The sequence below is a fragment of the Ranitomeya imitator genome, chromosome 4 (assembly GCF_032444005.1).
Source record: "Ranitomeya imitator isolate aRanImi1 chromosome 4, aRanImi1.pri, whole genome shotgun sequence".
NCBI lineage: Eukaryota > Metazoa > Chordata > Amphibia > Anura > Dendrobatidae > Ranitomeya > Ranitomeya imitator.
This window is the reverse complement of record NC_091285.1, coordinates 675,853,920-675,866,446: the sequence shown is the minus strand read 5'-3', so window position 1 is coordinate 675,866,446 and position 12,527 is coordinate 675,853,920. Positions and strand designations below refer to the sequence as shown.

General features: G+C 41.5%; 1 protein-coding gene across 1 annotated transcript in view; it reads right to left on the bottom strand.

The window, feature by feature from the left end:
• Positions 1–3,524: 3,524 nt before the first annotated feature.
• The window catches only part of LOC138677296 (uncharacterized), a 73,215-nt gene continuing 64,212 nt past the window's right edge, over positions 3,525–12,527 (bottom strand). Inside the window, exon 10 of the mRNA XM_069767331.1 lies at positions 3,525–4,083. Coding sequence (XP_069623432.1) covers positions 4,039–4,083 — 45 coding nt within the window. The 3' untranslated portion in view covers positions 3,525–4,038. The remainder of the gene's footprint in view (positions 4,084–12,527) is intronic.

Here is a 12,527-nt window from a genome sequence, read left to right as displayed (position 1 = left end):
TTTTGCCTCCCATTGGGATGAATGGCGTTCGGCTATGTTCGGTGAATATTCGAACATAGTAATCAGAACCGAACCAACATTGAAATATTCGCACCGTCGAAGCATTTTAGCACTTGTTCACCACTGATATATACTGAAATTACAGTCATACATGTGTTTTAGCAATTTCTTTCTACCTTAACAAGAAAATGGATTCCAAGTATAAGATTTAACAATTTTTTAAAATTTTGTCAGAGTTTACTCAATTAACAGAACATTTAATCTATGATCAGGGCAATCTTATAGGATCAAGCAAGTGAAACTTTTTGAACTTTGTATATGTTGATTATATGGCAACAAAAAATATAATATTTTCTAAATGACAGTCAGCCGTCATGTAAAATTTATGAGCTCGGCAATAAACCATAGAGAGCCACAGCTGCCATCTGGGATGGTCGGGTATTTTTAGAATCTCTTTAGATTCTTTTTCCACTTTCTATGGTATCTCGTAGATCATCATTGGATGGATTTATAGCTCTTAGAGTAAAAGCGGAACAATCAGAAGAGGATTCTATATATTTATTATTATTATTATTTATTATTATAGCGCCATTTATTCCATGGCGCTTTACATGTGAGGAGGGGTATACATAGTAAAACGAGTACAATAATCTTTAACAATACAAGTCACAACTGGTACAGGAGGAGAGAGGACCCTGCCCGCGAGGGCTCACAATCTACAAGGGATGGGTGAGGATACAGTAGGTGAGGGTAGAGCTGGCCGTGCAGCGGTTTGGTCAATCGGTGGTTACTGCAGGTTGTAGGCTTGTCGGAAGAGGTGGGTCTTCAGGTTCTTTTTGAAGGTTTCGATGGTAGGCGAGAGTCTGATATGTTGTGGTAGAGCATTCCAAAGTAGGGGGGATGCACGAGAGAAATCTTGTATGCGATTGTGGGAAGAGGAGATAATAGGGGAGTAGAGAAGGAGATCTTGTGAGGATCGGAGGTTGCGTGCAGGAGAGTACCGGGAGACAAGGTCACAGATGTATGGAGGAGACAGGTTGTGGATGGCTTTGTATGTCATGGTTAGGTTTTTGTACTGGAGTCTCTGGGTGATGGGGAGCCAGTGCAGGGATTGACAGAGGGGAGAGGCCGGGGAATAGCGGGGGGACAGGTGGATTAGTCGGGCAGCAGAGTTTAGAATAGATTGGAGGGGTGCAAGAGTGTTAGATGGGAGGCCACAGAGCAGGAGGTTACAGTAGTCAAGGCGGGAGATGATGAGGGCATGGACTAGGGTCTTTGCAGATTCTTGGTTTAGGAATGTGCGGATCCGTGAAATATTTTTGAGTTGGAGGCGGCAGGAAGTGGAAATATATATATATATAATATATAGTATTATACCTTGTAGATTGTGAGCCCTCGCGGGCAGGGTCTTCTCTCCTCCTGTACCAGTTGTGACTTGTATTGTTTAAGATTATAGTACCTGTTTTTATTATGTATACCCCTCCTTAAATGTAAAGCGCCATGGAATAAATGGCGCTATAACAATAAATAATAATAATATATCACTGGCGTAGACTCAAATTCTTTTAAATCCCAATCGATGAAAAGCAAACTTTCAAAAAAATTAACAGAGTATACCCAAATGTGCAGTCGTTGCCAATCCAGAGAATCAGTAGTTTCACCTTGTGAATGAGAAAATGTATCAGACATGAAAGTGTAGAGTGAACTTAGAAGACAGAGGTACTATTGCGAACTACCTGCCTGCCAGCTCAGAGCAGTCAAGGACCGTTCCTGCCATCGATTCTACTGTTTCATTTGACCTCACATCAACTCTTTCTCTTTCAGACTGTTCTGTTGATGGGACATCACTGCCAACGTCATGCTGCTTGACAGCTGGCTCCCTGTAGTTAGGCAGTGGGAAACAAATTGTCCATCAGCATGACATCGGAGAATAAGCCCCGTTTACAAGGCAGAGCAAAAGAAAACAAGCTGCTCGGATGACTTGAGATCACCAGAAGCCACTGGAAACAGGAGTCCATGACTATTCTGAGCCAGAAGAGATTTTCACTGGGCAAAACAGACAGGCATTTTGTTAGCATCTACCTGCCTAGCGGTTCTTTGCCCCATAGCAAAAATCGAGTAAAGTCCTGGATATCCCCTTTCACAACATTAGCTGTGTGTTGGGGGTCGTTGACCTACTGCTTAATAAATGCGGAGCCAATCAGATGCCTCACTGAAGATGTTGCATGACTATCTTCAACACAAAGAATAACAAGAAATCATGGAAGTGATTATCCGGCCCCCACAGAGTCCTGATCTCAAATCATCCAGTATGTCTGGGATTACACGGAGAGACAGAAAGATTCGCACAAGCCTACATCACACATGCTTGAAACAATCTCCTGCTGAGTTCCTTCAAACACTGAGTACAAGTACAAGTACCTGGAAGAAGTGATGCTGTTTTGAAGGCAAAGAGTCATCACACTGAATATTGATGTGACAAACCCATAAGTGGCCTAGATTTGTGGCACTTCCAAAAATATATGAACCAAAAACAAGATAAAGGAAGTAAATACCATAAAATAAACTTTATTGAAACATATTAGAAAGTTAGAATTTAAGTAGGGACATAAATGCAAAAAAAGCCACTGTTAAGGGTGTACATCAAAAATAATACCATACACATTTCAAGAAAATAACCTTAAATAACTAAACACAGGCTATCTTAAAGATAAAATAGTAATTTGAACATATCAATGCATATACAAGACTGTGATATTTTTACTGACTAAAACAGAGTACGTAGAGCCTATAACAGGTTCCACCCAGTAATGGGATTGGAGCCCTAAGTTAGTAGATAAAATAGACAGTATGCTGTATTAAATAAAGTCAATAATTATCATAATAAATAGAGTGTTCAAATAGAGTCCTATACCTAGCTGCATTATATCATAAAGTGCAATAGCTGGAGCCAAAAAGTCAAATATACAGCTGTAATACAACAAGAAAAAGTCTATAAATAATAGGTAACGCACCTGAAATAAAGTATATATGTTGTAGCAGCATGTGTATAAATAATGAAGAATCAGATTAGAAAAGCATATGAATTGTAGCAGCAAGGAAATAGAAAAAAAAAGACAATAGTGCAAAAGTGTGCAGGTAAGGCAGATTAACCTGGCATACAACCTTGAGGTGGCACAGGGACCCCGACGCGCGTTTCGCCTTTAGATTCTTCATTATTTATACATGGTCAGAAGAATAGAAGTATCAAGGTCAATAGGAAGACCAGCCACCCATGGCTTGATACTATCAAGATAACAGCATAGAAGACACTGGTGGACCTATCTAGGCTTGTACAGGGTTGATCCTCCTGCAGAGCTTTCATCAATCAGGTCGCCATGGCCATTAGTCTCCTTACGCTGGCTTGGCACTTTTTACACAAGGGAAATATTACCCCTAGACACCCTACATGTATAACACAAAGAACATCTTTTGTTCAATTGTAATCTTTTCTTTAATGGACATTTGTTACACAAGGCCTGATGTTATATGAAATCTAACTTTTTATTTAGATGCTTTAAAATTAAATACAAAATGCAATAATATACTTTCATAAATACTAATACAATAATAAATAAATAATCTCATAAATTAAAATAAAGTTTTAATATTTAGATTTTTTGAAAGTTCATGTTTAAAAATGTAGGGTCGTTCAGGATGGTGCTGGGTTAATCCATTGATCATGCTGTACCCTCTTTTCGTAATAATCCATGCAGAGCAATCAATGTTGAAAGTGTATGTTCCCAATGGAGCTAAAGTGACTCTAAAATGTGTTAACTGTATACTTGACCCAATGGGGGTTCATTACCATTTCCCATGTAAACCAACGTTGTAGTTGCATCTGATTTTCATTTTTTTCTCCACCATAGTGTCCTTGATTTTTATAGGAATTTGCTAGATCCCTTGATAGCCTTTGTTCTTCACCATTAAATAAAATCATCAGTTAACCTTTAAGGGTGGTCAGATATTTTGAAGATTGTGTTGGACTCCTCTTGTGACTTATTGTTGAGATCTTTTACTATCGTTGGACCGGGGTCTGCTCATCTGAAAAAATAATGGAAACGAATATTCTTCATGTTAAAAAGATCATTGTCTATCGTTAATCTCATGGTGTTTTTACAATTAGTCAACTTCTATGAGCATTATGATTTTCTGCAGGTGGACAACAGGAACAACCACAAAAGGAAATAATTTGAGGAACCATAATTCGGTTTTTAAACTATTTTGTCCTATAACCTTGGAGAAGAAGAAAGAAAGGTGAAATTTAGTCAGTGCGAGTAAATTGTGTGGTCGGTATTGTTTGCCGGTTTTAGTGGCAAATGGTTGACTAGTAGACATTGTCAATCCATTCAATTTTGGAGCCACCCAACATATGAGAAATCCAGCTTAGAAACTGTAATACATAGACAGTCTAAGACCTGATTAACCCCTTCATGACCCAGCCTATTTTAACCTTAAAGACCTTGACGTTTTTTGCAATTCTGACCAGTGTCCCTTTATGAGGTAATAACTCAGGAACGCTTCAACGGATCCTAGCGGTTCTGAGATTGTTTTTTCATGACATATTGGGCTTCATGTTAGTGGTAAATTTAGGTCAATAAATTATGCGTTTATTTGTGATAAAAACGGAAATTTGGCAAAAATTTTGAAAATTTCGCAATTTTCACAATTTGAATTTTTATTCTGTTAAACCAGAGAGTTATGTGACACAAAATAGTTAATAAATAACATTTCCCACATGTATACTTTACATCAGCACAATTTTGAAAACAAAAATTTTTTTGCTAGGAAGTTATAAGGGTTAAAATTTGACCAGCGATTTCTCATTTTTACAACGAAATTTACAATATATGGCTGAAAATACCCAAAAGTGACACCATTCTAAAAACTGCACCCCTAAAGCTGCACAAAACCACATTCAAGAAGTTTATTAACCCTTCAGGTGCTTCACAGCAGCAGAAGCAACATGGAAGGAAAAAATGAACATTTTAACTTTTTAGTCACAAAAATTATCTTTAGCAACAATTTTTTTGATTTCCCAAAGGTAAAAGGAGAAACTGAACCACGAAAGTTGTTGTCCAATTTGTCCTGAGTACGCTGATACCTCATATGTGGGAGTAAATCACTGTTTGGGCGCACGGCAGGGCTTGGAAGAGAAGGAGCACCATTTGACTTTTTGAATGAAAAATTGGCTCCACTCTTTAGCGGACACCATGTCACGTTTGGAGAGCCCCCGTGTGCCTAAAAATTGGAGCTCCCCCACAATTGACCCCATTTTGGAAACTAGACCCCCCAAGGAACTTATCTAGATGCCTAGTGAGCACTTTAAATCCTCAGGTGCTTCACAAATTGATCTGTAAAAATGAAAAAGTACTTTTTTTTCACAAAAAAAATTTTTCGCCTCAACTTTTTCATTTTCACATGGGCAATAGGATAAAATGGATCCTAAAATTTGTTGGGCAATTTCTCCCGAGTACGCCGATACCTCATATGTGGGGGTAAACCACTGTTTGGGCACACGGCAGGGCTCGGAAGGGAAGGCGCGCCATTTGACTTTTTGAATGGAAAATTAGCTCCAATTGTTAGCGGACACCATGTCGCGTTTGGAGAGCCCCTGTGTGCCTAAACATTGGCGCTCCCCCACAAGTGACCCCATTTTGGAAACTAGACCCCCCCAAGGAACCTATCTAGATGCATATTGAGCACTTTAAACCCCCAGGTGCTTCACAGAAGTTTATAACGCAGAGCCATGAAAATAAAAAATAACTTTTCTTTCCTCAAAAATGATTTTTTTAGCCTGGAATTTCCTATTTTGCCAAGGGTATTAGGAGAGATTGGACCCCAAATGTTGTTGTCCAGTTTGTCCTGAGTACGCTGATACCCCATATGTGGGGGTAAACCACTGTTTGGGCGCACGGCAGGGCTCGGAAGGGAAGGCACGCCATTTGGCTTTTTAAATGGAAAATTAGCTCCAATCATTAGCGGACACCATGTCACGTTTGGAGAGCCCTTGTGTGCCTAAACATTGGAGATCCCCCACAAATGACCCAATTTTGGAAACTAGACCCCCAAAGGAACTAATCTAGATGTGTGGTGAGGACTTTGAACCCCCAAGTGCTTCACAGAAGTTTATAACGCAGAGCCATGAAAATAAAATAAAAAATTATTTTCTCAAAAATGATCTTTTAGCCTGCAATTTTTTATTTTCCCAAGGGTAACAGGAGAAATTTGACCCCAAAAGTTGTTGTCCAGTTTCTACTGAGTACGGTGATACCCCATACGTTTGCAGAGCCCTTGATGTGGCTAAACAGTAGAAACCCCCCACAAGTGACCCCATTTTGGAAACTAGACCCCGAAAGGAACTTATCTAGATGTGTGGTGAGCACTTTGAACCCCCAAGTGCTTCACAGAAGTTTATAACGCAGAGCCGTGAAAATAATAAATAAGTTTTCTTTCCTCAAAAATAATTATTTAGCCCAGAAATTTTTAATTTTCCCAAGGGTAACAGGAGAAATTTGACCCCAATATTTGTTGTCCAGTTTCTCCTGAGTACGGTGATACCCCATATGTGGGGGTAAACTACTGTTTGGGCACATGCCGGGGCTCGGAAGTGAAGTAGTGACGTTTTGAAATGCAGACTTTGATGGAATGCTCTACGGGCGTCACGTTGCGTTTGCAGAACCCCTGATGTGGCTGAACAGTAGAAACCCCCCCACAAGTGACCCCATTTTGGAAACTAGACCCCGAAAGGAACTTATCTAGATGTGTGGTGAGCACTTTGAATCCCCAAGTGCTTCACAGAAGTTTATAACGCAGAGCCGTGAAAATAATAAATACGTTTTCTTTCCTCAAAAATAATTATTTAGCCCAGAATTTTTTATTTTTCCAAGGGTTACAGGAGAAATTGGACCCCAAAAGTTGTTGTCCAGTTTCTCCTGAGTACGCTGATACCCCATGTGTGGGGATAAACCACTGTTTGGGCACACGTCGGGGCTCAGAAGTGAAGTAGTGACTTTTGAAATGCAGACTTTGATGGAATGGTCTGCGGGTGTAACGTTGCGTTTGCAAAGCCCCTGGTGTGCTTAAACAGTAGAAACCCCCCACAAGTGACCCCATTTTAGAAACTAGACCCCCCCAAGGAACTTATCTAGATGCATATTGAGCACTTTAAACCCCCAGGTGCTTCACAGAAGTTTATAACGCAGAGCCATGAAAATAAAAAATAATTTTTCTTTCCTCAAAAATGATTTTTAGCCTGGAATTTCCTATTTTGCCAAGGATAATAGGAGAAATTGGACCCCAAATATTGTTGTCCAGTTTGTCCTGAGTACGCTGATACCCCATATGTGGGGGTAAACCATGTCAGGTTGCGTTTGCAGAGCCCCTGGTGTGCCTAAACAGTAGAAACCCCCCACAAGTGACCCCATTTTAGAAACTAGACCCCCCAAGGAACTTATCTAGATATGTGGTGAGCACTTTGAACCCCCAAGTGCTTCACAGACGTTTACAACGCAGAGCCGTGAAAATAAAAAATCATTTTTCTTTCCTCAAAAATGATGTTTTAGCAAGCATTTTTTTAGATTCACAAGAGTAACGGGAGAAATTGGACCCCAGTAATTGTTGCACAGTTTATCCTGAGTACACTGATACCCCATATGTGGGGGTAAACCACTGTTTGGGCACACGTCGGGGCTCGGAAGTGAGGGAGCACCATTTGACTTTTTGAATACGAGATTGGCTGGAATCAATGGTGGCGCCATGTTGCGTTTGGAGACCCCTGATGTGCCTAAACAGTGGTAACCCCTCAATTCTACCTCCAACACTAACCCCAACACACCCCTAACCCTAATCCCAACTGTAGTCATAACCCTAATCACAACCCTAACCACAACCCTAATTCCAACCCTAACCCTAAGGCTATGTGCACACGTTGCGGATTCGTGTGAGATATTTCCGCACCATTTTTTAAAAATCCGCGGGTAAAAGGCACTGCGTTTTACCTGCGGATTTTCCGCAGATTTCCAGTGTTTTTTGTGCGGATTTCACCTGCGGATTCCTATTGAGGAACAGGTGTAAAACGCCGCGGAATCCGCACAAAGAATTGACATGCTGCGGAAAATACAACGCAGCGTTTCCACGCGGTATTTTCTGCACCATGGGCACAGCGGATTTGGTTTTTCATATGTTTACATGGTACTGTAAACCTGATGGAATACTGCTGCGAATCCGCAGCGGCCAATCCGCAGCCAAATCCGCACCGTGTGCACATAGCCTAATTCTAAAGGTATGTGCACACTGCGGAAAACGCTGCAGATCCGCAGCAGTTTCCCATGAGTTTACAGTTCAATGTAGACCTATGGGAAACAAAAATCGCTGTACACATGCTGCGGAAAAACTGCACGGAAACGCAGCGGTTTACATTCCGCAGCATGTCACTTCTTTGTGCGGATTCTGCAGCGGTTTTACAACTGCTCAAATAGAAAATCGCAATTGTAAAACCGCAGTGAAATGCGCAGAAAAAAACGCGGTAAATCCGCCATAAATCCGCAGCGGTTTAGCACTGCGGATTTATCAAATCCGCAGCGGAAAAATCCGCAGAGGACCAGAATACGTGTGCACATACCGAAACCCTAACCCTAGCCCTAACCCTACCCCTAACCCTACCCCTAACCCTAACCCTAACCCTAGCCCTAACCCTAGCCCTACCCCTAACCCTACCCCTAACCCTAACCCTACCCCTAACCCTAACCCTACCCCTAACCCTAACGCTATTCTAACATTAGTGGAAAAAAAAAATTTCTTTATTTTTTTATTGTCCCTACCTATGGGGGTGACAAAGGGGGGGGGGTCATTTATTATTTTTTTTATTTTGATCACTGAGATATAATCTATCTCAGTGATCAAAATGCACTTTGGAACGAATCTGCCGGCCGGCAGATTCGGCGGGCGCACTGCGCATGCGCCCGCCATTTTGGAAGATGGCGGCGCCCAGGGAGAAGACGGACGGGACCCCGGCAGGATCGGTAAGTATGATGGGGTGGGGGGGAACATGGGGGGGGATTGGAGCACGGGGGGGAGAATCGGAGCGTGGCAGGCATGGAACGGAGCACGGGGGGCGTGGAACGGAGCACGGGGGGCTGGAACGGAGCACGGGGGGGTGGAACGGAGCACGGGGGGTGGATCGGAATGCAGGGGGGGTGATTGGAGCACGGGGGGGGTGATTGGAGTACGGGGGGAGCGGACAAGAGCACGGGGGGAGCGGAGCACTGGATGGAGGGGAGCCGGAGCAGTGTACCGGCCAGATCGGGGGGCTGGGGGGCGATCGGTGGGATGGGGTGGGGTCACATTAGTATTTCCAGCCATGGCCGATGATATTGCAGCATCGGCCATGGCTGTATTGTAATATTTCACCCGTTATAATAGGTGAAATATTACAAATCGCTCTGATTGGCAGTTTCACTTTCAACAGCCAATCAGAGCGATCGTAGCCACGAGGGGGTGAAGCCACCCCCCCTGGGCTAAACTACCACTCCCCCTGTCCCTGCAGATCGGGTGAAATGGGAGTTAACCCTTTCACCCGGCCTGCAGGGACGCGATCTTTCCATGACACCACATAGGCGTCATGGGTCGGATTGGCACCGACTTTCATGACGCCTACGTGGCGTCATGGGTCGGGAAGGGGTTAAAAAAAAAAGTACACATGTTTGGAATAGCGGCGTCCGGTGTGACCTGTCCCTAAAACCTGTCCCACTAGTTAACTCCTTTAGTGGGCACTGTAAAAAAAGGGGGGGGGGGCAAAAAATGATGCTTTTCATCATATCGTTGAACAAAAAGTGGAATAAAACGTGATCAAAAAACAAGACCTCACGTGACTCTGTCAGCAGAAATATGGAAAATTATAGCTTTCAAAATATAGCGATGACATAACAGCACCCTGACGTGCGCCCAAGCAGTAGTTTTCCCCCACATATGGGGCATCTGCGTACTCAAGAGAAATTGCACAACAAATTTTATGGTGCAATTTCTCCTTTTACCCTTTACGGCAAAAATGTGATTTTTTATTTTCATAGCTCAATGTTATAAACTTCTGTGAAACATCTGGAGGCTCAAGGTAAAGTTTCCAAAATGGAGTCACTTGCGGGGGGTTTCACTGTTTAGGCACATCAGGGGCTCTTCAAATGGGACGTGCAATTTGCTAATGTTTCTAGCAAATTTGACATTGAAAGAGTCAAATGGCGCTCCTTTCACAGTAGTTTTCACCCACATATCAAATATCATCACTCACAGGAGAAATTGCACAACAATTTACATGGCGCAATTTCTCCTTTTACCCTTTCTAAGTTAAAAAAAATGGCTAAAATTACATTTTTTGTGGGGAAAATGTGATTTTTTATTTTCAAAGGTTAAAGTTACAAACTTCTGTAATGCACCTGGAGTTTCAACATGCTCACCATACATCCAGATACATTTCTTGAGGGGTCTAGTTTCCAAAATGGCACCACTTGTGGAGGATTTTCACTGTTTAGGCACATCAAGGGCTCTTCAAGGGTGACATGGTGTCCGCTAATGATTTCAGCCAATTTTGCATTCAAAAAGTCCTCCTTCCCTTACGAGCCCTGCCATGAGCCCAAACAGTTCTTTTTCCCCACATATGGGGAACCATCGTACTCAGAATAAACTACACAACAATTTTTGGGGTCCATTTTCTCCTATTACCCTTGTGAAAATAAAAAAATTGGGGGCTAAAAGAACATTTTTGTGGAAAAAATGCAATTTTTGGTTTTCACAGCTCAATATTATATATTTCTGTGAAGCACCTGCGGATTCAAGGTGCTCACCACATATCTAGATAAACATCCGCTTTCGATTCCAGCCAATATTGCGTTCAAAAAGTCAAATGGTGCTCCTTTACTTCTAAGCTTTGCCGTGCTCTCAAACAGTACTTTTTCCCCACATATGGGGTATTGCCGTGCTCAGGTGAAATTGTACAACAAATTTTGGGGTTCATTTTTTCCTGTTTCTCTTGTGAAAATAAAGAAATTCGCGTCTAAATTTAAATTTTTGTGAATTTTTTTAATTTTTCCTACCAGATTCGATAAATTCTTGTGAAGCACCTGAAGAGTTAGTAAACTTTTTGAATGTGGTTTTGAACACCTTGAGGGGTACAGTTTTTAGAATTGTGTCACTTCTGGCTTTTTTCTGTCATATATACCCCTCAAAGTCACTTCAAATGTGATGTGGTCCATAAAAAACATGGTTTTATAAATTTTGTTGGAAAAATAAGAAATTGCTGGTCAACTTTTAATTCTTATAACTTCCTAACAAAAAAAAATTATGCTTTCAAAAACTGTGCTGATGTAAAGTAGACATGTGGGAAATGTTATTTATTATCTGTTTTGTGTGACGTATCTCTCTGATTTAACATAAAAATGAAAGCTTTGAAAGTTGCAAACATTTCGTAAATTTTCTCCAAATTTCTGTTTTTCGTCAGAAATAAACGCAAGTCACATTGAATAAATTTTACCACTATCATGAACTGCAATATGTCACAAAAAACAATCCCAGAATCAGCGGGATTCAGAGTTCCAGAGTTATTAAGAGTTCCAGAGTTATTACCTCATAAAATGACACTGGTCAGCAGTCTAACCTGAATATACCGATGTTTAGTTCCTGACCTTGGCTAGTATTTCTGATTGCCCAACTCTCAGTTCTCTACATGACTTTGACCTCCAAGTATGACTCCTTTCTGCCAGTTGGCTAAACCGGCCAGCAGCCACTCAATGAACGTAACTCAGGAAGCTCTGTGTAAAGATACTTATATACAGGTTAAAAGAATTTTCCTAGGACTCTTTACGTGGAGTGGATTTGTTCAACAACTGTCCAAGAAAGCCTTATTTAGAACTGCTAGACTACCACGAACAGAGCTCCATTGCAATGAGTATGTCAGTTTTTACCATCAGAGTTTCATTAGTTTTTCTAGCATAAACAAAATTGCGGGAAGTTTCTCATGCTTCTCCTATTAGTCAGTAAAACACAAGCAGTGTACAGATGGCATCCAACTTTTTTTTCAATGACCATCAGAGTTCTATTGAGCAGTTTAGTCCGTGACTTGGACATACTTGCCTTATTTTGGCGCAGACCACTTGGTCTAACTAGTCACGCAGACTAAAACAAGTATGAGCTCTATCAGTGATAAACATGCCTACCGCCATGAATAGAACTGTTGCTTGTTCTGCTTGCTCGCTGCTCTCTTCTCTATCTAATGGAGGGAACTATGTGTCCCTTTGTGAAGACTACGTGCCCTTATAGGAAATGCAAAAAAAGGTTTACCCTGGTAGTAGAGCTTCTTTGTACAGTAAATGAGATTGGTCACCTATTAAGAACTCATTAGCCAGTGGAGATCATCTACAAAAAATTATTTCATTACAGGAGAATGTGGCACATGTCTACATGCAAAGCCCATCGATTGGATTGGGTGCCTGCTAACG